Consider the following 23,793-nt stretch of genomic DNA (forward strand, 5'->3'; position numbering starts at 1 on the left):
AGTCTGGCCATTCTTACGTTTTAATAGAGCTCTTGTTGTGTCTTGCTGGAAGACAGGTTTTCTAGCCCGTGATTGTTCTTGGGGCTCTTCCCAGAGCCCTCTGCCTTTGATCACCATCCTCCCCTGCACCTCAGCTGGTGAGCATGTTCTGCCAGTCATTCTCCTAGCCTGTCCCACTGCCGGTCTCACTTCCCCTCTCTACAGCTCCCCCTTGCTCCAGCAATTCATGTTTGTCTTGACTTTTGAGGCCCTTCATGGCTCCCCCATGGACATCAGTCATCTCTCACTCAATAAGGAAGGGGCAAACCCTGGCCCTGAGCTGCGCGTGAACCCAACCTCTGTTGCCCCCTTACCAATCTGTCAAAGATCTTTTGTGCTGCCTCCGTTCCTGTGCCAGCGCCTGACTCACCTTCCGCCCTCACCTTAAAACTCTCCTGCCCTAGACTTGCCAGCCATTGGGCTAGAGGTGTGCAGAGCCCGCAGTATGGTGGAGCGAACGCTATTGGCCCTATGGGTCTGTCTGCGCATGTGGGCCTGCACAGTTGGTCAGCGCTGGGGCTCTGGGACTGGCCTTTTCTGTGTCTGACCAGAGTCGAGCCCTACAGCTGCCTGGTTCCCAGCCAGAGTTCCTAGGTATGACAGTCAGACAGATCGTTAGCAGCAATCAGGATAAAACGTGGGGCTAGGGCAGGAGACAGTGCCACCCTGGAGGCTCTAGGCCGAGCTTCAGGAGTGAAGGGTCAGAACAAACTGCGTGCTGGCTGCTCCCGGGGCCAGCTACATGGGCCTGGCCGTGCCTGGCAGAAGGACAGAGCCGCAGGTGTGTGCAGGATGATGAAATGTTCCCAGACCCTGCCGCTCCCAACCCCAGGGAGAGGAAAAGAGAACAAACAAGCAGCAAGGGCTGACGTGGGCTGACGCCAGGCCCCAGGGGCCCTGGGGCGAGGCTGGGTGGAAGAGGGCACCACCGATGACCCCCGGATTTGGCTGTGGCACTGGGGTGGGAGGTAGCTGGTGACCAGGCCTGGGAGTGTGCAGGGGGAAAGAAGTTTTGGGGCCTGGTGTTTGCTGGGCCTTGCCCGCCCATTTCATGTTATTGACACAAACCTTGGGGGTGGGGGGCCCAATCCCACCAATCACAGGATAGATGGCGGGGAGGGGGCAGGGACACGACCCACCCCTCAGCGCCTAGGGTACCCGAGCATGGTGTCAGGTGACAGGACTAGGGTACCCGAGCATGGAGTCACGTGTCAGCGCCCGGGGTACCTGAGCATGGTGCCACGTGTCAGCGCCTGGGGGACCCTACCATAGTGTCACGTGACAGCACTAGGGCACCGGAGCATGGTGTCACGTGACAGCCCCTAGGGTACCCGAGCATGGTGTCACGTGTCAGCGGCCGGGGGGGGCCCTACCGTAGTGTCACGTGACAGCACTAGGGCACCCGCGCATGGTGTCACGTGACAGCGGCCGGGGGGGGGGGGGCCTACCATGGTGTCACATGACAGCACTAGGGCACCCGAGCATGGTGTCACGTGACAGCCCCTAGGGTACCCGAACATGGTGTCACGTGTCAGCGGCCGGGGACCCACGCGCGGTGTAAACCCCCCTTCACCAATGCGTGGAGAAGAACGTTGCGTGTGAAGCGGGCACCAATCAGGCGTTCTGCCAATCAGCGCTCCGGGTATCCCCAGCTCCACCAATCAGAGTACAGGAGATGGCAGCGTTCCAGCCAGTCACAGTACAGCGAGTCCTTAGTCCCTGTCCTTAACGTACTTCCGGCCCCCAGGCCCCGCCCCCTTGGTGCGCACTCACTTCCGTGGTGGGTTGGACCATTGTGAGATCATGTCTCGTGGGCGGGGCCGCGGCTGTGACGCAGAAGAAGGGGGGGGACCGAAGGGAGACGGGCGCAGCCGAGTCGAGTGGGGTTGCCGGTGCCAGGTGCGGAGGAAGGGGGGGAGGGGCTGGGGAGGGGTGGGAGAGGGGCCAGGGGGCTGGGGACCGGGGGGGAGGTAGCAGGAGGGGGAGGGGTGGGAGAGAGGCCAGGGGGGAGGTAGCAGGAAGGGGACGGGTGGGAGAGGGGCCGGGGGCTGGAGACCGGAGGGGTAGGGAGAGGAGCCGGGGGCTGGAGACCAGAGGGGAGAGGTAGCAGGAGGGGGAGGGGTGGGAGAGGGGCCAAGGGGCTGGGGACCGGAAGGGGGAGGTAGCAGGAGCGGGGTGGGAGAGGGGGCTGGGGACCGGAGGGGGGTAGGTAGCAGGAGGGGGAGGTGGAGGGGTGGGCGAGGGGCCAAGGGGCTGGGGACCGGGGGGGAGGTAGCAGGGGGGGGAGGGGTGGGAGAGAGGCCAGGGGGGAGGTAGCAGGAAGGGGACGGGTGGGAGAGGGGCCAAGGGGCTGGGGACCGGGGGGGGAAGGTAGCAGGAGGGGGAGGGGTGGGAGAGGGGCCGGGGGCTGGAGACCGGAGGGGGGAGGTAGCAAGAGGGGGTAGGGAGAGGAGCCGGGGGCTGGAGACCAGAGGGGGGAGGTAGCAGGAGGGGGAGGGGTGGGAGAGGGGCCAGGGGGCTGGGGACCGGAAGGGGGAGGTAGCAGGAGCGGGGTGGGAGAGGGGCCAGGGGGCTGGGGACCGGAGGGGGGTAGGTAGCAGGAGGGGGGTGGGAGAGGTGGTGGGGGCACCGAGCAGGAAGCAGGAGGGGGATGGAGATAAGTGATGGGGGCTAGTGAGGGTTATGGGGGCTGGGACCTGGAATGGGGAGTTGTTTGGGGGCAGGGGTAGGGGGGTTGCATCCCTTTGCTGGTAGGGCTGGGGGTGGTCGCACTGGGGAGCGGCAGGGTCAGGGGTCCAGCTAGGATTCAGAGTGTGGGGTATTGCAGGGATTAGCAGGAGGGGTGGGCGGGTCAGAGGGCAGGGGCCTGCCTGGAGCTGGAGAGGGGAGGCCTGGGGCTGGGTCCTGGAGGAGTTTGACCTCTCTCCCCATACCCTTGTGTGACCTCTGATCCTACGGGGTGGAGCACCATTTAGGGACTGCCCCACCCATGTGTGCCTTGTTGATGGAGGGTGCAAGGTGTGGGTGGTATCAGGGAGGGGGGTGTGCAGGGGGGCTATCCATGGGGAGAGGGATGCATATGGGTTGTCTTGAGGGGGTGTCTGTTATCGGCTTCTCTACTTGTCTCTTACTAACTTTGATAGCACAACTGAAGAGAGAGGGAATGGCCACCCCTGCCCCACAACCCCTGCCCCATAATCCCTGCCCCATCCCTGCCCCATGCATTCACCCCACAGCCTGGCTCTGGGCTGCCCCTTCTCCCAGTCCAGCTTGGCCAGTTCCCTGCTCCAGGGTGGGCAGCCAGGAGCTGGCAGCCTCGACCAAGACCCCTCCCACCCCCTCAGGCTCCTCCTCTCACCCTCTCCCATTCCCTCCCCCAGGTTGGCGGGGACACCCGGTGACAGAGCGGAGAGGCCACCCATGCGTCCTGGCTGAGGGACGTCCCCATGTGCCGGAGCCGCCAGAGACCAGGTGCCTGTGGGCCGTGAGAGCCCCTGGCATGGCACAGGTCCTGCCACTCCTGCTGCTGCTGCTGGGCTGCTGGGCCCAGCTGGCCAGGGGGCAGCAGGCTGGCAGGTACCTGAGCATGGGCGACGGCAGCACCCTGGAATTCGACTTCCCTGAGAGGAGCCGGGGCATCATGGTAGTGTCCAGCCACTACCCGGGCGCCAACAGGACGGCGGGTGGTACCCAGCTTAGCGCTGCCTCACTCGCGCCCACCGTGCTGACGGTGGAGAACGTCAGCACCCTGTGCTGCGGGGCGGGGGGTTTTGTGGTGGCCATCCGCTCGGGCCTGGCTGGGCTGGCGCCACTCCAGCTGCGCCTGCTGGACCAGCACCAACTGGTGGAGGAGCGGGGCGAGTTCCGGGTGCGGGTGCTGCCGGGCGAGGAGCCGGAGCACCCAGGGCTGGGCCACTTCTCGGAGAACCCGCTGCTCTACGCCCTCCTGCCCCTCATCTTCATCAACAAGTGTGCCTTCGGCTGCAAGGTGGAGCTGGAGGCACTACGGGACCTGGCACGCCAGCCCCAGCCCGTCCTCCTGGGCATCCTGGGCCAGTTCGTTGCCATGCCCCTCTATGGCTACCTCATGTCACTGGCCTTTGCCCTGCCCAAGGCGTTGGCACTAGGGCTGGTCGTCACCTGCTCCTCCCCGGGTGGGGGTGGCGGGTACCTCTACAGCCTCCTGCTGGGCGGGGACGTCACCCTGGCCATCTCCATGACGCTGCTGTCCACGGTGGCGGCTGCCGGGCTGATGCCGCTCTCCTCAGCACTCTACGGGCGGTTGCTGAGCGCCCACCAGAGCCTGCACGTGCCCTTCGCCAAGATCCTGGCCACGCTACTCTTCATTGCAGTACCCATCTCGGCCGGCTTGCTGGTGAAGTGCAAGCTGCCCCGGGTCGCCCGCCTGCTGCTGCTGCTTATCAAGCCCTTCAGCTTCACCCTCATCCTGGGTGGGCTCTTCATGGCCTACCACATGGGGGCGTTCATTCTGGCAGATGTGCGCTCCCCTGTGGTGCTGGCTGGGCTGAGTGTGCCCCTTTTTGGCCTCCTTCTGGGCTACCTCCTGGCCGCCTGCCTTCGGCTGCCGGGCCCACACCGCCGGACGGTTAGCATCGAAGTGGGAGTGCAGAACAGCCTGCTGGCCCTGGCGGTCCTGCAGCTCTCCTTCCACCGCCGGCAGGCTGACTACGCCTCCCAGGCCCCCTTCGTGGTGGCGCTGAGCAGCACGGCCGAGATGCTACTGCTCGTGCTGGGTCATCTTCTCTATAAGAAGCTGCGGCCGCCAGACAGCCCCTGAGCATCCCCTGCTGGAGGCAGCTGCAAAGGGTGCTGTGCTTCTCCAGCCACTGAGAGCCTACTGCCTGGGGCGCAGAGATGGGAGAATTCAGGGACCTGCTGTAGAAGGGACTCTGGGCCTAGGGCCCTTCCCTGCGGGGACAATTGGAAGCCAAAACCTTCACATTGGGCCCCCAAACACCCAGCCTTATTTTTATACGATGTATTTTCTATGCTGCTGGCAGTGGCCCCCCAGGGTGTGGGGCCTGGGCTGTTTACAGGAGGGGGGAACAGCCCCCCTCCCACAGGGTGACAGTTCGAATAAAGGAAAGAGAGCAACACAGTTTTGCATGGAGCTGTTACTGGTGTGGGGGAGAAGCAAAGGAGGGGGCTGTAGGCAGCTGGGCTTCCTTTGCTCAGCTGGGACAGGCACAACCCAGCTGCCACCCTGAGAGCAAACATGGGTCCTGACCCCAATGCAGGCTGCTCTGTGCCTGACCCCTGGCATGGAGAGTGGGAAAGCCAGGGGCCCATGCCAGGCTGCCTTCCTGGCCCCTCTCTGCTGTGCAACTTCTAAGTCTAATGCCTCTCCCCACCACACCCTCATGGCAACAAGGAAATGGGGAAACTTGGTGGTCTGCCCACTTCCTTATTCCTGCTGTGATGTGGGGAGCCCAGGTCTGGGCTGGCAGGGGCTGCGGGTCGGGAGTGGGGGGCACCGGCAGGGCCAGGCTAGCGGGGGCTGCGGGTCGGGAGTGGGGGGCACCGGCAGTGCCGGGCTAGGAGGGGCTGTGGGTCGGGAGTGGGGGGCACCGGCAGGGCCAGGCTAGCGGGGGCTGCGGGTCGGGAGTGAGGGGCACCGGCAGGGCCGGGCTAGAAGGGGCTGCGGGTCGGGAGTGGGGGGCACCGGCAGGGCCGGGCTAGCGGGGGCTGCGGGTCGGGAGTGAGGGGCACCGGCAGGGCCGGGCTAGAAGGGGCTGCGGGTCGGGAGTGGGGGGCACCGGCAGGGCCGGGCTCGCGGGGGCTGCGGGTCGGGAGTGAGGGGCACCGGCAGGGCCGGGCTAGCGGGGGCTGCGGGTCGGGAGTGGGGGGCACCGGCAGGGCCGGGCTAGAAGGGGCTGCGGGTCGGGAGTGGGGGGCACCGGCAGGGCCGGGCTAGCGGGGGCTGCGGGTCGGGAGTGAGGGGCACCGGCAGGGCCGGGCTAGCGGGGGCTGCGGGTCGGGAGTGAGGGGCACCGGCAGGGCCGGGCTAGCGGGGGCTGCGGGTCGGGAGTGGGGGGCACCGGCAGGGCCGGGCTAGAAGGGGCTGCGGGTCGGGAGTGGGGGGCACCGGCAGGGCCGGGCTAGCGGGGGCTGCGGGTCGGGAGTGAGGGGCACCGGCAGGGCCGGGCTAGAAGGGGCTGCGGGTCGGGAGTGGGGGGCACCGGCAGGGCCGGGCTAGCGGGGGCTGCGGGTCGGGAGTGGGGGGCACCGGCAGGGCCGGGCTAGCGGGGGCTGCGGGTCGGGAGTGAGGGGCACCGGCAGGGCCGGGCTAGCGGGGGCTGCGGGTCGGGAGTGAGGGGCACCGGCAGGGCCGGGCTAGAAGGGGCTGCGGGTCGGGAGTGGGGGGCACCGGCAGGGCCGGGCTAGCGGGGGCTGCGGGTCGGGAGTGAGGGGCACCGGCAGGGCCGGGCTAGAAGGGGCTGCGGGTCGGGAGTGGGGGGCACCGGCAGGGCCGGGCTAGCGGGGGCTGCGGGTCGGGAGTGAGGGGCACCGGCAGGGCCGGGCTAGCGGGGGCTGCGGGTCGGGAGTGGGGGGCACCGGCAGGGCCGGGCTAGAAGGGGCTGCGGGTCGGGAGTGGGGGGCACCGGCAGGGCCGGGCTAGCGGGGGCTGCGGGTCGGGAGTGAGGGGCACCGGCAGGGCCGGGCTAGAAGGGGCTGCGGGTCGGGAGTGGGGGGCACCGGCAGGGCCGGGCTAGCGGGGGCTGCGGGTCGGGAGTGGGGGGCACCGGCAGGGCCGGGCTAGCGGGGGCTGCGGGTCGGGAGTGGGGGGCACCGGCAGGGCCGGGCTAGCGGGGGCTGCGGGTCGGGAGTGGGGGGCACCGGCAGGGCCGGGCTAGAAGGGGGCTGCGGGTCGGGAGTGAGGGGCACCGGCGGGGCTTGGGGGCAGGGGCAGCCCCCACAGCGTCTCTATGGTATGATGTTTCCCCCAGTCTTCCCGCCCCCTTTGGGCTCTATGGTTACGGTCACTCTGGGCACCGGTGCCCTCAGACTCTATGGCATCACACTGGCCGCTCTATCTGCGTACTCACGCACTCTATGGCCTCCTTCCGCCTGGTCTAGCGGGCCCCCTTACAACTCTATGCTGCCTGGCGGCGGCCGCTCTATCCCGATGTCCTCCCGGGTGTCTATGGTGCCGTTAAAGGGGCCGCTCCGGGGCTGCGCGGCCGCGATCCCGCGATGCTGCTCACGGTGAAGGCGCTGCAGGGCCGGGGCTGCAGCCTGCAGGTGCGCGGGGGCTGTGCCCGTGTCCGGGGTTGTTGTGCTTGGGGGTGGGGGCTGTGTCCATGGCGGGGGGGGGGTTGTGTTCGGGGTGGGGGCTGTGCCCATGGCGGGGGGGTTGTGCTGGGGGTGGGGGCTGTGTCCATGGCGGGGGGGGTTGTGTTCGGGGTGGGGGGGTTGTGCTGGGGCTGTGCCCGTGCCCGGGGGGGGGGGGGGGTTGTGCTGGGGGTGGGGGTTGTGTTCGGGGTGGGGGCTGTGCCCATGGCGGGGGAGTTGTGCTGGGGGTGGGGGCTGTGTCCATGGCGGGGGGGTTGTGTTGGGGGTGGGGGCTGTGTTCGGGGTGGGGGCTGTGCCCATGGCGGGGGGGTTGTGCTGGGGGTGGTGGTTGTGCCATTGGTGGGGGGGGCTGTGCCCGGGGGGGGCCCCTCTGCCTGCGTCTCCACCCTGGGGGGGAAACGGGGGGGGGGGGAGGCAGGGGCGGGTCTGGGAGCGATGCTGGGTGGGAAGATCCAGGGAGGGTGGATGGGGAGCACAGGTGGGGGCAGGGGTGTTGAATGAGGTAGGTTCCTGGCAGGTGCCGGGATTGTAAGATGGGGAGGGTTTGTGGAGGAGGTTCCTGGGGGATGGATGGGGGGCACTAGTGTGTGTGGTTTGGCAGTCCTGGGGTGGGGTGTAGCTCCCTACTCCAGCCTTTCCTCCCCCGCCCCCCAATTTCCCCAGGTCTCTCCAGATGAGCGCGTCAGCACCCTGAAGCGCCTGGTCTCAGAGAAATTGAACGTCCCAGTCTCTCAGCAGCGGCTGCTTTTCAAGGGCAAGGCCCTGGCAGGTGGGTGCCTGCTCCCGGGGCACACGAGTCTGCAGACAGGCAGCCCTCAGAGAGGCACGACTGCTCCCCATATGTCTTGTTACCCTGAAATGTCATGACAATGCACCAGCCATTTCATTGCCCACCCGCTTCATCTAATCTCATGCACTGAGGCTGCCTCTGGGGTGGGACAGGTGGAGTTTATATGGGGACTCTTCACCCGGTGCCAAGATGCGGGGAGTCAAGTATCAGAAGGGTAGCCGTGTTAGTCTGTATCCACAAAAACAACGTCGAGTACAGTGGCGCCTTAAAGACTAACAGATTCATTTGGGCATAAGCTTTCGTGGATAAAAAGTTTTTACCCACGAAAGCTTATGCCCAGATAAATCTGTTAGTCTTTAAGGTGCCACCGGACTCCTTATTGTGTTTGAAGTTGCAGGGAGCTGGTTACATGGAGACTCAGGACTGGGTCTTGCCCAGTACTGAGACGCGGGCCCTCTGGGGTGGAGCAGGGGGTGTTTATACCAGGACCCCTCGGCCAGTGCTGAGACATGCCTGCCCCCCCCCCCCAACCTGTGGCAGGGCACAGGGGCTGGTTACCCAGGAACCCTTCACCCGGTGCTGAGACGCAGCCCCTCTGGGGTGGGGTAAGAGTTGTAATGCTCCATAACTTCTGTTTTTCAGTGGTGTGGGGGGTGCCTTTATCTTGAGGTCTCACAGTCCCAGGGGCCCCTGTGAGCTGGGGGGAACAAGAGCTCATGGCCCCTCTGCCACCCCCACAGATGAGCACCGGCTCTCGGACTATTCCATTGGCCCAGAGTCCAAGCTGAACTTGGTAATCAAGCCGCCGGAGAAGGCTTCCCCCGAGGAGCTGGGACACAGGGGACCCCCGCCACCATTCTCGACCATCTGGCACCCGCTGGGCCAGGTCCTGGCACGGCACTTCAGCACGGCCGATGCGGAGAAGGTGCTAGAGCAGCTGCAGAAGGTGATGCCCGGAGTCCTGGTGCGGAGGGAGCTGTAGGCTGGGGGGATTCCTGGATGGGTCATTGCATCCGTGAAACCCATGTGGCACCAGGATGTGGCGCCTCTGGGGTGGGGCTGGTTATCGAGGGACCCAGCACTGAGATGTGGCCCCTCTGGGGTGGGACGCAGGGGCTGGTTATCTGGGGACCCAGCACCAATGGTGGGGCAGGGGGCTACAGGGATCCCAGTGCCCCCCCTTCCCCTCCACCCTGGGGGTTGCCGTGCTAAGCCTCCCTCTCCCTCCAGGATTACGAGCGGAGCCTTCGCCTTCTGAGCCTGGACGATATTGAGCGGCTGGCCACGCGGCTGCTGCACCCGGAGGTGGCTGATGTGATGGAGATGGGATTCCTGGACTAGTGCCCAGACAGCCGTGGGCCCAGGGGGAAGACTTCAGCCTGGCTGTCCCTGCACTTGGAACAAGGAGCCTGCAGGCAGGGCCCAGTATGGGGCTTGGGGTCCCTCTGCCCCCTCCTGACACCTCTGAACTGCTGCTAAGGTGCCTGTGTGTGTCTCCCATTCTCCATTAAAGATGATGGTGGGTGTGAGAGCTGCCCAGCTCTGCCTGATGTGTTAACTGGGGTGGGGCAGGGGGCTGGTTATACAGAGACCAGGGATGAAGCCACCTCTAGGGTAGGCCAGGGGGCTGGTTATCTGGGGCCACCTCCGGGGTGGGGGTAGGGGCCAGTTATCTGGGCATCCCTTGCCTGGTGCTGAGACATACCCCTTCTGGGCCTGGGCAGGGGCCAGTTACTCAGGGACCCCTTGCCCAGCGTCGGGACAGAGCCCCTCTGGTGTAGGGTATGGGGCTGGTTATGCCGGGGCCCCTCACCTGGTGACCCCCACCTCTGTCCCCATGGGGGCAACGGTGTCCTCTAAGTCTTTGGGCCCCTCCCCCCCATATCACCCCCTGCTGAGGGTGAAGAAGGGAGAAGCTAAAAGCAGCAAAGAATCCTGTGGCACCTTATAGACTAACAGACGTTTTGGAGCAGGAGCTTTCGTGGGTGAATCCCCACTTTGTCAGATGCATGTAGTGGAAAGAGGAGGAAGCTGTTTTTCAGCCAGGCTGATGCAGGAGGTAAATTTGCCCTGCAGACCGTGGGGGTGGGGGTGGGAATATGGGGAATAGGGCTGGGATCTGGGAGGGGGGTGCTGCTGAAGGCCCCTGTGATTGGCGTGTGACTGTCCCAGTCCCAGAGGAGGTTCTGGTGCAGTGGCCTCTTCCCCCCTGCCAGGGGCTCCGGGGTACCGCCCTGCAGGGGTGGGAGAAGGGCAGTGGATGCGGGGGGGGGTCTCAGCTGGGGGTCGCTGTGCAGGGCGGGGGGGTCCCTGCAGGAGGGTCTCAGGGAGGGCGAGTTCCGGGTGGGGGCGGGGAGGGATTGACGTGTGCAAGGGCGGGGCCTGGCCGCAAAACTCCGCCCCCTTGCGGCACGTGGGGCGGAGCCGTGGCCGAGATGGAAGAAGCTGGAGCAGCCGCGACTTCGCTGGGCTTGTATCCGTGCGGCGAGTAGGCGCCGAAGGGGGGGGGCTGGAGGGGCTGGGGGTGGTGAGGGGGCTGTGGGCAGGGCTGGGGGTGCAGAAGGGGTTGGGAGGATTTGGGGAGGTGATGAGGCTGTGGGGATATCAGGGGCCCGTGGGGGGTCTCTGGGAGAGGGGGCTGCGGAGGGTCTCCCCCATGGAACTGGCCATGTCTCTCACCTGCCCCCCCCCAGTTTTTTCCCACTCCCTTTTTCCTTAACCCTCCCCCCCCCAGCACCTTGAGCATCCCATTTCCATCCCCCCTGGAGGCCCAAATCGCTCATGGCTCCCTGGCCCCTGACCCTGAGCCCCGCAAGGGGGGGATCAGCAAAGAACTGACGGTGACTGAGAACTTCCTGCATGTGTGAGTGAGCCCCCCCACGGAGACCAACCCTCACTAGGGGCTGCAGGTTGGGAGTAAAGGGCACCAGCAGGGCTGGGGGGGGTGTCAGGGTGGGGCTAGTAGGGTCTGCAGGTCAGGAGTGAGGGGCACCGGCAGGTCTGTGGGTCATGAGGGGTACTGGCTAAGCTGGGTTTAGCGGGGGCTCCCTCCCACCTCACCCCATGTCCTCCTACCAGGCACTGGAAAGCAGATGAGGCCCGGATCCTGCGTGTTTCCATCAGCTCCTTCCTGGACCATCTCTCCCTGGTGATAGAGACCATGGAGATGTTCGGGCCACCGGTACCCCGCTAGCACCTGCCCTCTGACACCTCTGGGGAGCCAGGGGAGGGGCAAGAGGCTGGGACAACATCCTCTCGGCCCCCGTTGACTTGGAGATGCTGGAGCTCGTGCTGCTGGGGGTGCAGACCAGGCATCAGCTGGACTGTCCTGGCAGGGGCGGGGGACAGAGACTGTCCCTGCATCTGGCCAGCACCTTGGACTGGTTTCAGCTCTGAGACTAGATGAGCCAGGGGTGGAGGGTGCACAATGCCGGGGGGGGTTGTGGAACTCTGTGCAGGGGGCTCTGTATAGACACCCCCCCCATGTTGTGATGAACTCTGCAATGAATGCTGCAGTGGAAACCCCTGCCTGTCTGAATATAAGCAGGAAAAAGACCCTCCCCTCCCCAGGCTGCGATCCACCCCTTGGAGTTACCCCCACTGGAACCTCCCCCAGCACAGCCTGCTGGGATCAGCCTTCTCCCAGGACCCCACCATATACAGCCTCCCTCTCAGGAACTCTCCCCTCCCTTTGGTTAATGAGCCCTGCTGCCCCCTATGCAGCCCTCCCTGGGATCCTCCTTCTGCCCAACATGGGACCCTCCCAAAGACCCACAAACAGCATCTCCCAGAATCCACCTCTGCAGCCTCCCTACCTCCCCCAATGGGACATGTCTCTCATGCTGGCAGGTGAAGAGTTAACAGGCAGCTGAGTGGTCCAATTAACCCATCCTGGAGAGGGGTGGAAGGCAGCTAATTAAGGATGAGCAGCAGCTGGGGAGGTGCAGGCTTGGCTCCTATAAAGGACGAGGGTGCACTGGCTGGAAAGCAGAGAGAGAGGGTTGTGCTGGACCCCCCCCCCCCCCCCCCCCCCGCTGTGTGTTTCTATACTGCTGGAAAGCCCCCTTCCATCAGTGGGGTGACCTTAATGAAGGTGGGGCTAATTTCACAATTAATTTTATATTTTTATTTTTAAAAACAAATGTATTTAATTACAAAAAAATCTCCATTGTTTAGTTAAAAATATGACCCTTCCCTATTTTGTAGACCCTCCCTGGGGGGGATGTAGATGCCTGCAGCGTTGGGGGCAGCTGAGTGGGTTTTTTGTTAATGCCAGGGGGACGTAAATGCTGGAAGTGCCCCTGGTGACTCCAGCCTGCAATGTTCTGTTGCCCCCCATCCACTGGAATTGACGTCCCAGCACTGAAGTGGGGCAGGCTGCACAGGGAACGCTGGCAGAGTCCCTGCCTGAGAGCTGGTATTTGAGACAGGTGTCAGAGCGATTCCTACCTGTGCCGACAGGGGAGATTTCCCATCGGCATAGGTAATCCAGCTCTCCGAGAGGCTATAGCCAGGCTGATGGAAGAATTCTTCCATCTACTTAGTGCTGTTTACACCAGGGGTGAGTCAGTGTTGCTGCATCTCTCAGGTTTTTCACATTGTGGCTGGTATGCGCCGATACGCGTGCCCGCCCCACCCGCGGGACGCTGACGGGCAGCTCAGCTGTTAACACCTGCGTAGGATGGCGCACACACTAGCTCTGAGGACTGACTCCGCTGAGCGCCAGTGCAAAGCAAAGGGGGGTGCGCCAGTCACGGTCCGGAACCCGGAGAGAGGAGAAGCAACGGGCTGCACCGCATCGCATCTGAGCTGCAGGCTGTTTGGGGCCATAATCTGCCCGAGGTTTGTACGTGGGGCCCGTGTCTGTTGGGAGCCGCCGGCGCAGCATGGGGTCAGCCAGGACACGCGGATATTTGCTGAGGTGGGGCGAGGCCCTGGGGCCAGAGACCCCCGAGCTCCTAGGACGTTCCTGGGGCTGCTCCTGCGGGCGGCGCTCGGGGGGTTGAAGTAGCTGCTGGTTCCTTAAGCGCTGCGGAGACAGCGGCCGCAATTCAGCCCGCGGGCAGCGATCCTGAGGGCCCGGCCGCCTAGTGAGGGGCAAGGAGCAGCCGGAGCTGGAGAGAGAAGCCCGGTGCTGGCGGCTGAGCAGCGGCTGCAGGGCGCGGAGGGGCCGCCGGGCTGAGCGGAAAGACGCTCCCCGGGTCCCTGTCGGCGGACCGAGAGGGAAACTGGGGGCGGGGGTGGTTCCGAGCCGGGCGCAGCCGCTGTCCCGGCTCCTGCTTCAATCCGTGGCGGGTTCAGCAGCTGGTGAGTCGGTGCGCAGAGCCCGCCCCCCCAGCGGGACACCGGGGGGTGGGTCATGGGGACTCTGCTACCGGGGGGGCCACGCAGCGGGACCAGGAGCCGGAGCCCCCCGGCTGAGAACAGGCCATGGACCCGGCAGGGGGGCGCTAGGGAGGACCGGCCGCTTCCCGGGCTCCCGCGGAATGACCGGACGAGGCGCTGCCCGAGTCGCGCATACGCGGGGCGGGGCAAGGAGGCTGCCAATGGCGCGGCGCGGGCGGGGGATAAAGCCGGGGGCGGCCCCCGCGGGGAGAGCGGCGGCGGCTGCTGCCTCCGGAGCAAGGAGAGGGGAGAAGGGGGCTGCCGGGCGGGACCTGGGAATCTCCCTGCTGCCAGCCACCTCCACCCCCACAGACTTAACTTTCCTTATCCTCCACATCACGCATGATTTCATAGAGCTCTGTCATTGCCCCCCCCTTTGAAGAGTTCTGGCCTCTTCAATCTCTCCAGAGGCTGCTAACAGGGAGTTTGGAAGAGGGGGGGGTCCCTTGTCAGTCCTACCTCTTCCCCTTTAGTCCCCTTAAAACCTATAATCCAAACCATCTTCCATAAACCCCTTTCTTTAAACCACCCTTTCATTAACTAGGACACAATGCAGGCAGAAACCCAGCAGCAGAGTGCTCAGAGATTACATACAGACTTTGGAGGCCAGGGTGGCAGAACTGGAGGAGCTAAGAGAGGTATGTTGATGAGGCTTTCTGGGACACTGTAGAATTGTCCCACCTCTGCTCAGACAGCCCCTGTGCTGTTGAGGAGGAAGAAAGCTTCCCATAGCTAGGACCCTCCTTCCAGATTTGCCTCTCCTGGGGGAGGGAACTCCAGTTGCTAGGAAAAGGCAGGTGTTAGTAATGGGAGATTTGATCGTTAGAAACATAGATAGCTGGGTTTGTGATGACCAGGAGAACATCAATGGTGTAGAGAGGAGGGGGTTTATGTTCACTAGGAACTGGGGAAACTTTTGGGATGGGGGGAGCCTATACAGGAGAGATGGGCTCCACCTAAACCGAAGTGGAACCAGACTGCTGGCACTAAACATTCAAAAGGTTGTAGAGCCGTTTTTAAAGTAGGAGATGGGGGAAAGCCGACTGCTGCAGAGGAGCAGGTGGAGCTTCAGTCTTCATGGATCTGAGGAACTGGATTTCCAGAAAGCTTTGCCAAGGTCCCTCATCAAAGGCTCCTTATGTAAGTAGAACTGGTTAAAAGGCAGCTAGGACCCATCCTATTCAATCTATTCATCAATGAAATTAATAGGTAGCAGCTTTAGAAGGCTGGGACTATGACTGTAACACCCCCCTCCCCCGCCTTCTCATCACTCTTGAAGAGGAAGAGATGCTTCCCAAGCACTCAGACTGAGGAGGGGGAGTGGATGGGGAAGCAGTGAGGAGCTATGACAGGGCATGGAATTTGCAAAGCAATGTTGTGAACCCCCATTTGATTCTGCCCTGCTTCTTCATTATTAGATTCCTTATCAAACTCCCTCTGGGGCACCTGGCATTGGCCATCAGTGAATTCTTTAGGCAGAAGGTGTCACCCCAGGTAACAATCCTAAGCCAGCTCTTTGTGCAAACAAGTTTTATTCCATAACACCAACCCACCATCGGAGCGGCTCAGATACACAGGCAGCAAAGAACAGGGGGAGGGGTGTGTGTGGTGTCTCTGCCACTCCAGACATCCACACAGGTCAGCAGGGGTATTTGTAGCACCAAGTGAGTGAGTCAGAGCCCAGGGCTTGGTTTGTAGGCACAATCTCCCCTCACCAGAGTTGCGTTTCCCGGATCTCAGAGATGGTCTGGCTGGCTCGCTGCAAGGCCTGATGGGAGACAGAAGTCATTAGCACAGGTAGGGGGGCAGAGAGACACCCCCCCCCATTCCCTCACCTGGAGCAGCCCAGCAGCCTCCTTGCGCTGCTGTGCCATGTCCTCTGACTCTGTGAGCAGCATGTCCAGCAGCTGCTGCTTGTATAGCTGTCCAACCAGCTGGCTCTGCAGATGGTCCTTGACATAGTTCACCAGGAAATGCATGACCGTCTTGGGGACGCTGTGGAGGAGGGGTACCCATCTTGAGCCTCTTCAACTCCTCATGGCCCATAAGGGTCCAGGAGAGGGGCTGCAGCCTCACACCCTTATCCCCACCACATCTTACCTGTCCTGGATGCTTTTGCGCACAATGAGGAAATACGATTTGATGAGTCTGCGGATCACCTCACAATCCTGCTGCTCCCGCTGGCTCAGCTTCCGTGTGGCCGGCATGGGCTGTAGGAACAAGGGAAATGGCGGGTGGGGGAAAGCCAGGAATTCTCCAACAAGGAGATGGGTCAAAGCAACTTTGGGGCAGTTCTCTGGCCTGTGGGTCTTGCAGGGTGTGTGTGTCAGACTAGATGATCAAAATACCTCACCATCACCTGCCTGTGTGGGAAGGGGGTAACTCACTGTGTCCAGCAGATTGACAGCATGGGAGCGACTGGGGCTGGAATACATGGGGGGCTGGGTGTTCCCCTTAGGTTTCTCTTCCATGCCAGCATTCTCCACTTTGTCACTCTTCCAACGCCGGATCCCCTCTGCAGGGGGGTCATTCTGGGGAGAGCAGAGACCAGCTGGCCACCATGTCATGAGGGGTGACACTGGTGTCCAGTGGAGGAAAGGGGTGGAATAGGCTCAGCAGTGGGACACAGGAGCAGAGAGGCATTACCTTGCTGCTGCTGCTGCTGCTGCTGACAGAGGCAGACACCAGTGCTGTGTCGATGAAGTCTGGGTGCTTGGTGTTGATATAGGCGAGCTCGATTGCAACCAGATTATGAACCTGCATGGGAGAGAGATGGGATGGGGCCTGAGCATTGAAAACAAAACAATATTTAATTTAGGGTATTATAAGCTTAGTCCTTAACACAAGTTGCCAGAATTGTAATGGATTTTAATCAAAAGCAGTACATGCTTGCTGCTGACATCTTAAAAGGACATCAAACCATGGAAGTGAAACCCTGTAAAATCTCAGACTGGAAGAGGGAAACAACTAGCAGATCTTGTCCTCTTAGAATCATAGAATGCCAGGGTTGGAAGGGACCTCAGCAGGTCATCTAGTCCAACCCCCTGCTCAAAGCAGGACCAATCAAACCATCTCTCAGTTAGTTTTCAATGCAAAACATGTTTTGCTTGACATTTGTTCTTCTGGACTCAGCACATATTCCATTAAAAATGCCCAGAAACAGCATTTAATTGTTTGTATTAATTATCTAGTAAATAAAAATGCATCATTTTCTAATATCAGAAAATTAAACTGAATAAATGTAGGGTCAGCTACATACTAGTTTAAATAAATGTGTATAGATTAGTGTATCCACCTGCTTTGCAGAAAGAAGCACCACACTTAGTGTAAAGACTATATTTAGCTGCAAATTAAAATGGTTATCAACCAGTGAGAATCCACCTTTTAAGTTATTTTCCTAAAAAGTACAAATGCAAAATATGATTAAAGTGGGTGATTTTTAAAGTGCATTTTCCCACTTGCTGATTTAAATCCAATCAATCTGCCCTAGGACAAAGACTTCAACCTCAACACCCATATCAGCCCCTACCCTGCATGGATCCCAGATGTCCCATAGCAGCCCCCTCTCCCTGAGGTGTTACCATCTCATTGGTGATGGGCAGCCTCTGCCGCAGGACGCCTGTCACCACCTCCACAATAGCTTCATGCAGTTTGGGGAAGCGCAGCAGCTCCTGGCACGGAGGGACGAGAGATAAGATCTTGGAAATGTTGAAACTTCAAAAGATGGCTACTGAGATGTGCTGGACACAAATGGGCCCACAGCTTAGCCAGAGACTGCTCCAGCTGTGTTTGATGACTACAGGCCAGAGGTCTGCTTGGGCCCACTTTTAAAGCCCAATCTGGCCCTGAACCCAACTCTTCCCCAGCAAGCGTGGCAGTGCTTTTCACAGCCTGACACTTGTAGTCAGGCCCTGGTGGATTTGGGTCCCGTTGCAGGGCTCTGTGGCAGATCCTGGGACAGGTAAAAGTACCACCTTGGACAGGCAGGGTCCAAGTAAAAAAAAGTAGTTACACCACCTGATTGCATGCTGTGTTATTTTACTTTCAGAGCCCATGGGGGGGTCAGGGAATCCAACACCACATGCGCAGCACACAGGTTACAGGGCAGGAGTCACAGAACCCCTCACTGGTCCAGGTGGACCCCCCCGCCCCAAATCATCACACACACCCCAAGGGGATTGCACAGACTGGGTCAGAGCAGGCCTGAGAGGCCCAGGAGATAGAGAAGGGTCTTTGGTATCAAGGATGAGTGTAACCCAGAAACAGACATGAGACCGTAACCAGGGGGCAAAGCCAGCAGGCACTTCACTGTAATGCTTTTATCTGAGATGAATGCACTGTGCAGCAGGGAAAGCTGGATGGGCTCTGCTAGCCTCGGCAGAGCCCCTTGGGGAAAACGTGGGGCAAGCTACAGGCACTGGCCTAAGGTCAGACACCCCCCTGGGGGGCACCTGTGTGTTGTAGGTGGAGCAGTGCTGAATGATGCGCTGCAGCTCCTCGTGCACCAGTTCCACACAACGCAGGCTAGGGTCCTCCAGACGCTTGATCTGTCGTTTCACCAGAAGCTCGAAGGAGACCTCAGGCACAAAGAGGGCGGGACGGGGGCCCTGAGGGGTAGGCAGGGACCCCATCAGAGTAGTGGCTTCTCCAGTGGGGAGAGAGAGACACCCCCACCCAGCCTCATCCCATTCTCCACTCCCGTGAGGCACAGAAAGCCAGGAGGGGGCTAGTCAGTCCCAGGCAGCCACAGCGAGATGGGACTGAGGGTGTCGTGGGGTGGGCACATCCCACTCCAGGGGACTGGGAGGGGGGCAAATACACACACTCACCCCGCAGCCCACTATGGTCTGTTACCCCCCCCGTCATGGCTCGGTACCATCCCCAATGTGGTACGTATGGGGGAGGGGTCCCTACCATGTGGAGTCAGGTGGTGTTCCCGTACCATGCAGGGCTGGGGCATGGTTGGTAAGGGGCACCATGGGGGGCTGGCAGCCACAGAGGCAGGGGTGCTCAGGCTCCAGCAAAGCAAGGAGGACAGAAGGGGCAGGCTGGTACGGGCCAAGCCAGGGGCTAGCCTTCCAAAGCCAGCTCTTCACATGCTGCCCATGGCTTTGCAGTCTCCTCTGTATCATTAACAACAGTTTACGAGGACAGTGGATGGCATTTGCCATGGTGCTGGGCAGGCCAAGGTCTCTGGGTACCAAACCTCGCATCGCACTGTTTAATGTGGGACAGTGACTGGACCATGGGAACATCTGTGGCCCATTTATTCCACCTAAATTAATAGAACAGGGGCTGGTGGAAGGGGCACTGCCCAGGGGAGCCCGGAGGGGTACCATACCGTGGCATTGCGAATGGCTGTCAGGATGTCCAGCATCGTGAGCCCAGCCAGTGGGTCGATGGACTCCAATGTTCGGCCGAATGTCTCGTGGAAGATGTAGCACATGCGGGCACCCCCGCAGCTGGGGGGATGGCGGGGTGGGGGGGAAGAGACACAGAAGGGTTCAGAGAATAGAAACAGTAGCCAAAGCACAGCCCCCCCTCCAAAAATGGCCACACACCCCTGCCTCTCAGCACCACCACCCTCATGCCCCGAGCTCTCAGCTCCCAGGTATCTGCACTGCAGTTCCTGCCCTTGAGGGGGCAGGTCCGCCTCCCCGCCAGCACTCACAGCTCTGAGGTCTCAATGTTCCGGGCCGTGCCCTCGATGGTGTGGCAGTATTCGGTGGCAAACTTGGTGATGATCTGCAGCAGCGTGGCATTCTTGTCCTCGATGGGCTGCCCATAGCTCTGCAGCACTGACTGATACTGGGCCGTCAGCACATTCACCCGGGTTTTCAGCTCCGGCAGGCAATCCCGGATGTGGTGCATCAGCAGCCTGGGGCAAGGCACAGGAATGAGTCCGTCTAACCTAGCCTCCCGGCTCCTGAATTTCCAGGGAATCATTCTGGCACCAAGTGCTGACAGCCAGAGCTCAACTCCTCCGCTGGGGTGACTCCAGGGTCTCCTGCCACCATGTGCTACCCTGCTCCTCCTGCTGTCCCCCCCCTGCTCCTGGGTCTGCCAGGGCAGCACACACCCCTCCATCCTTTCCCTTCTCTGCCCCTTCCACAGCCCTAGTCCTCTGGCCTCAGTGCCCCTTGCCAGGGAGAGCAGAGCTCCAGCTGGCACCCACCGGTTGAGGGTCTTGGCCAGGTGCCGGGTGCCGTTGCGGTTGGCCAGCGATGGGTATCGTTTCTGCAGGAAGCCCTGCTCGTCCTGCAGTGACTCAGTGATGCTCTTCTGAGTGTTGATGTCATGCTGGCTCCTGGGAGGGGCGGGACAGAGTCATTGTCTGTCCCCACTCCCCCCCCCCGCCCGAGTCCATGCTGGTGGGGAACATTGGGTTTGCTGCCCCCTGCAGCCCCTCCAATCCCCCAAACTCCAGCACAGTGCCCCCATCCCACCACCAAAGACTTTCTCCACAGCCCTCCACCCCCCACAATTCCAGCCCCTCCCACCCCTCAGACGATCCACAGCCCCTCCATCGGCTCTATGCAGCCCCCCTGGACTCCACCACCCTCCTGCCCACCTGTTCACCACCCCAATGATGCCCAGTTTGACGGGGATGACCCGGCCCATCAGAACATCCATGGCATCTGTCCCAGCGTCCATCAGGTCCAGCTTGGTGACCACGGCCAGTGTGCGGCGTCCTGCAGGAGGGGAGAGGGTAGGGATGATCAGGCAGGCCCAGGCTCAGAGACGGAGATCTAGGCCCAGGCTACACTTACCCACCTAGTGATGTGGGTCAGGGTGTGAAACCCCCCAGGGCAGACGCTGCTGTGCTGGCAGACCAGTGTTTCTGGCACTAGGTGGCATTCCTACAGCACCAGCAAAGCCCCTCAATTGGGTACCCGTGTCTGGGCCGGCACAGCCGCTGCAGCCCACACAGTGCAGCCAGGGCAGGAGGCAGACCCCCAGGAGGTTTTGGAGCAGCAGGGCAGGGGATTCAGTCGACACAGACTCTGACCTAAGCCTGGCTTTTCTTCTCTAGCCTGGACCCTCCGATCCCGGACTGCAGGGGACGAACAAACGTCAGCGGGTTTTGCTATGGCCACCCCGCGTCTCTCCCGGTCCCTGCTGCCTGCAGCACTCCTGTCAGGGCTGAAGTCTCTGCTAGGGACCCAAACTCCCCTAGAGTGGTGGACAGCCACAGAGAGGAACAGGGGGGCTGGAGCCCAAGGGACTTATAGGGGAACAAAGCCAGAGCCTCGCACATTAAAAGGGGCGCACTCCCTAAAGAGAGTCTGTGAAGGCTGCAGCATCAAACACCCAGTAAATCCACTGCATCCCCCTCACCACCTGCCTCCACTCCCCTCATGCAGGGCTCACAGCCCACCAGCTCTCAGCCCCACCCATGCCCTGGGTCCCTTGGGGGAGTCCCTCACATCAGTACCATCGGGGTCAACATCCCGGGCCAGCTTGAGCGCCTCAGAGGTGGCCATGTCGGTGTTGGCAGCTGTCACAGCCAGGATCAGGCAGTTCGGATTGGAAACGTAGGACAGGATCATCTCCCGCACCAGGCCCTCAATGTCGGGGGGCTGGTCCCCTACAGGCACCTTGAGAGGGGAGAAGAGTGAGTGCAGGCTCCTGCCAGACAAGATACAGGGGAGCTCGGACTGCTGGGTTCTCTCACCAGCTCTGAGATGACAGCAGGGGCTGATGATTAGATCAGGAGGGGCTGGGAGCCAGGACTCATGGTTACAGACACCGACTGGCTGAGGGTCCATAGTCGGGAAGGTCTCCCAGTGATAAAAGGAATAAGCCGGATTTTGGAAATATCCCCCTAGCGGCAGCTTTGGCAGACACCCACAGTGGGGCATTACCCCTCCCCACCCCATCCAAGGACCCCTCCCCATTCCATCCCCCAACACCATGGGGCACCCGCCTCTCACCTTGGTGATCCCCGGTAGGTCGACCAGTGTCAGGTTCAGGACATGTGGGGAGTAGATCTTCAGATACAGGGGCTCCAGACTGATCCCCTGCAGGGCAATAACCAACAGAGTTATAGCAGAGGGGGCTGGGAGCCAGGTCTCCTGGGTTCTCTCCCCAGCTCTGGGAGGGGGGGGGGGCGGTGGGTCAGAGCGCGGGGGGGGCTGGGGGCCAGGACTCCCCAGCTCTGGGAGGGAGAGTGGGGTCTGGTGGGTTACAGTAGTGGGAGGCTGGGATCAGGACTCCTGGTTTCACACACAAACATTGAGGAGGATTTGTCAGAGGTGTTCATTACCTTGTTGGTTCCTGTTGTCCTCTCGGTCTCAGTCTCGATCTCCTGCCGGATCTCATCGAAGTCGGTGAAGGTCTGAGAGGGGACAGAGAGGCAGGGCTGGCCCTGAGACACACTCCATGGTCCCTGGTAACACTTCCCTCTGCCCTGAAGCTGACAGTATGTGGAGAGGGGGCATGCAATGACCCACAGCCAGGATGGGCAAGGGAGGCTGCCCCCCCCCCCTCCAGCAAAGGACAGGGATGGGTGCTGGGAATATCACCTCCATTACTCCTTGACAGACAGGTCAGGGAGGGGCATCCTCCACCCCTCTGATTACCATCATTCCCCACAAGACCCAGACAGGGGTTGAGGGGGCCACCCCCAGATCCTGAGCAGGGCCCCTACCTTGTGCTTGCAATGCAGGAAGGTCGCCCACTCCTCGGCCTGGGTACCTGTAGGGAGAGCCAATTTGGGGTCACTCTCAGCCCCCCAGGGTGTGGACAGGGCTTCAGGGGCTTGCACAGCTCCACTCCAAGCAGCTGTTTCAGACCCTGGCTCCCCATAGGAACCACTGGCTTCAACCCACAGACACAGGCTCCCCAGCAGCAGGGAGAGAGGGAGTCACAGTGACCCAGACATCTCATGGTCTCACCACCTCAGCCCTTGGGGTCTCTACCCTCAAGCTCCCAGAGCAGGGAGGGGGTGGGGGGCCTCCCAGTGAATGGTATTGTCCCCCTCAGCCCAGGGAGAGCCCACCTTGGCTCCCAGCACCCCCTTACTTGTTTCCCCACTGGCTGCATGTTGCCGCTCCTCCAGAAATGGCACATTCACCAGCTGCAGGACCAGGGGCCGCCGGGTAACAATGCCTGAGCCCCGGGGCAGGAAGTCGCGACCCACAATGCTCTCCAGAACCGAGCTCTTCCCACTGCTCTGTGAGGAGGGGAGAAACGAGGTTAAGGCTGGAGGGGACAGGAGGGTGAGGGGCAGCCAGACGGGGTGGCAGAGGGAGAAGAGGAGCCTAGGGCTTCAGAGAATAGAGGGTGTTGGCGGGGGTCTCACCTGGACCCCAGTGGGGCAGCTGGATCCCCCCAGGAAGGGAGAAATTGGAGTCTCACCTGGGCCCCAATCACCACGATCTGGGGCAGCTGGATCACCTCGGCCCCCACCGTGTTGAAAATCTCCTGCAGTTTGTTGATAACAGGGATCAGAGTCTCCATGGCAGGGCTGGGTGCGGGGCTTCTCCCTACAAGGGAGACATGGGGCACCCCCTCAAATCAACCGGGAGCCAGTATAGCCCCGCAGCCAAAAATAGAACCCAGGTGTCCGGGCTCCCCCCGCCCCCCACAGACACGGAGCGGACCCAGGCGTTCGGGCCCCCCCGCTTCCCCCAGACACGGAGCGGACCCAGGCGTCCGGGCTCCCCCCACAGACACGGAGCGGACCCAGGCGTCCGGGCTCCCCCCACAGACACGGAGCGGACCCAGGCGTTCGGGCCCCCCCGCTTCCCCCAGACACGGAGCGGACCCAGGCGTCCGGGCTCCCCCCACAGACACGGAGCGGACCCAGGCGTCCGGGCTCCCCCCGCCTCCCCACAGACACGGAGAGGACCCAGGCGTCCGGGAAGAGTTCGCTCTGCTACCTGCTCTCAGGCCCCGGCTCCAGCCCCATTCACTCCCCAACCTGGAAGCACCGCCCCGCCCCTCTCCGCTCCCTATTGGTCCGAACCCCATGAGTCCCATTGTTATTTGCGGAGGGGCCATCAATCACTGCTCAATGCCCTCCCTCTAATTCCATAGCAGGAGAGCGGCTCCGCGAGAGGGCAGAGACTGGAGGGTTATTGGCTCGTTCTCGCACCAATCAGCGGGGCCATGGTCACCGTGGCGGCCATGTTTGAAAGGGGCAAAGTGAGGGCAACATTGACCACATAGGGCGGTCTCTAGGCAAAAGAATAAATGGACTCAAATCTGACATCAGAAGTTATAACATTCAAAAACTAGGAGGAGACACTTCAATCTCCCTG

The 23,793-nt window shown here is 61.9% G+C and overlaps 4 protein-coding genes across 9 annotated transcripts; 3 read left to right on the forward strand and 1 right to left on the reverse strand.

The window, feature by feature from the left end:
- Positions 1-1,889: 1,889 nt before the first annotated feature.
- LOC127036357 (P3 protein-like) lies at positions 1,890-5,158 on the forward strand. Its single transcript, XM_050927148.1, has 2 exons — positions 1,890-1,938; positions 3,420-5,158. Exon 2 carries the CDS (start codon positions 3,539-3,541, stop codon positions 4,835-4,837), a length of 1,299 nt encoding a protein of 432 aa, XP_050783105.1. The 5' UTR covers positions 1,890-1,938; positions 3,420-3,538; the 3' UTR covers positions 4,838-5,158.
- Positions 5,159-7,102: 1,944 nt separating this feature from the next.
- On the forward strand, positions 7,103-9,672 carry LOC127036358 (ubiquitin-like protein 4A). The gene is made up of 4 exons (XM_050927149.1): positions 7,103-7,302; positions 8,017-8,122; positions 8,884-9,089; positions 9,374-9,672. The coding sequence occupies exons 1-4, from the start codon at positions 7,255-7,257 to the stop codon at positions 9,482-9,484; spliced, it is 471 nt and encodes a 156-aa protein (XP_050783106.1). The 5' UTR covers positions 7,103-7,254; the 3' UTR covers positions 9,485-9,672.
- An 840-nt stretch (positions 9,673-10,512) lies between these two features.
- LOC127036891 (EKC/KEOPS complex subunit LAGE3-like) lies at positions 10,513-11,669 on the forward strand. Its single transcript, XM_050928161.1, has 3 exons — positions 10,513-10,616; positions 10,878-11,006; positions 11,222-11,669. The coding sequence occupies exons 1-3, from the start codon at positions 10,579-10,581 to the stop codon at positions 11,334-11,336; spliced, it is 282 nt and encodes a 93-aa protein (XP_050784118.1). The 5' UTR covers positions 10,513-10,578; the 3' UTR covers positions 11,337-11,669.
- Positions 11,670-15,043: 3,374 nt separating this feature from the next.
- On the reverse strand, positions 15,044-23,468 carry LOC127037194 (dynamin-1-like protein). Of its 6 annotated transcripts, none has more exons than XM_050928716.1 (18): positions 23,413-23,468; positions 22,833-23,016; positions 22,553-22,703; positions 22,179-22,225; positions 21,795-21,866; positions 21,463-21,549; positions 20,964-21,126; positions 20,100-20,220; positions 19,704-19,835; positions 19,200-19,406; positions 18,870-18,990; positions 17,980-18,135; positions 17,110-17,199; positions 16,175-16,285; positions 15,916-16,059; positions 15,629-15,738; positions 15,364-15,523; positions 15,044-15,296 (listed from the first exon to the last, which is right to left on the reverse strand). In XM_050928716.1, the coding sequence occupies exons 1-18, from the start codon at positions 23,439-23,441 to the stop codon at positions 15,240-15,242; spliced, it is 2,142 nt and encodes a 713-aa protein (XP_050784673.1). In that variant the 5' UTR covers positions 23,442-23,468; the 3' UTR covers positions 15,044-15,239. The 6 variants fall into 6 exon arrangements, 5 of the variants coding, with proteins under 5 accessions (XP_050784673.1, XP_050784674.1, XP_050784677.1 ...); XM_050928717.1 differs by having other exon boundaries at positions 22,553-22,698; positions 23,413-23,462; XM_050928720.1 differs by lacking the exon at positions 19,704-19,835.
- Between the last annotated feature and the right edge of the window lie 325 nt (positions 23,469-23,793).

The sequence above is a fragment of the Gopherus flavomarginatus genome, chromosome 18, assembly GCF_025201925.1.
Source record: "Gopherus flavomarginatus isolate rGopFla2 chromosome 18, rGopFla2.mat.asm, whole genome shotgun sequence".
Taxonomy (NCBI): domain Eukaryota; kingdom Metazoa; phylum Chordata; order Testudines; family Testudinidae; genus Gopherus; species Gopherus flavomarginatus.

What these genes read in the sequence shown, in the direction of transcription:
- LOC127036358 (XM_050927149.1), top strand. Translation starts at nt 7,255, where the DNA reads ATGCTGCTCACGGTGAAGGCGCTGCAGGGCCGGGGCTGCAGCCTGCAG. An exon ending in GCCGGGGCTGCAGCCTGCAG is followed by an intron (nt 7,303 to 8,016) that starts GTGCGCGGGGGC and finishes CAATTTCCCCAG; the next exon opens with GTCTCTCCAGATGAGCGCGT. An exon ending in TGCTAGAGCAGCTGCAGAAG is followed by an intron (nt 9,090 to 9,373) that starts GTGATGCCCGGA and finishes CTCTCCCTCCAG; the next exon opens with GATTACGAGCGGAGCCTTCG.
- LOC127036891 (XM_050928161.1), top strand. Translation starts at nt 10,579, where the DNA reads ATGGAAGAAGCTGGAGCAGCCGCGACTTCGCTGGGCTT. An exon ending in GCCGCGACTTCGCTGGGCTT is followed by an intron (nt 10,617 to 10,877) that starts GTATCCGTGCGG and finishes TCCCCCCCCCAG; the next exon opens with CACCTTGAGCATCCCATTTC. An exon ending in ACTGAGAACTTCCTGCATGT is followed by an intron (nt 11,007 to 11,221) that starts GTGAGTGAGCCC and finishes TCCTCCTACCAG; the next exon opens with GCACTGGAAAGCAGATGAGG.
- LOC127036357 (XM_050927148.1), top strand. Translation starts at nt 3,539, where the DNA reads ATGGCACAGGTCCTGCCACTCCTGCTGCTGCTGCTGGGCTGCTGGGCC.
- LOC127037194 (XM_050928716.1), bottom strand. Translation starts at nt 23,441, where the DNA reads ATGGGGCTGGAGCCGGGGCCTGAGAGCAG. An exon ending in GGACAACAGGAACCAACAAG is followed by an intron (nt 21,550 to 21,794) that starts GTAATGAACACC and finishes ATTGCCCTGCAG; the next exon opens with GGGATCAGTCTGGAGCCCCT. An exon ending in GCTCCACCTACAACACACAG is followed by an intron (nt 17,200 to 17,979) that starts GTGCCCCCCAGG and finishes CCTCCGTGCCAG; the next exon opens with GAGCTGCTGCGCTTCCCCAA.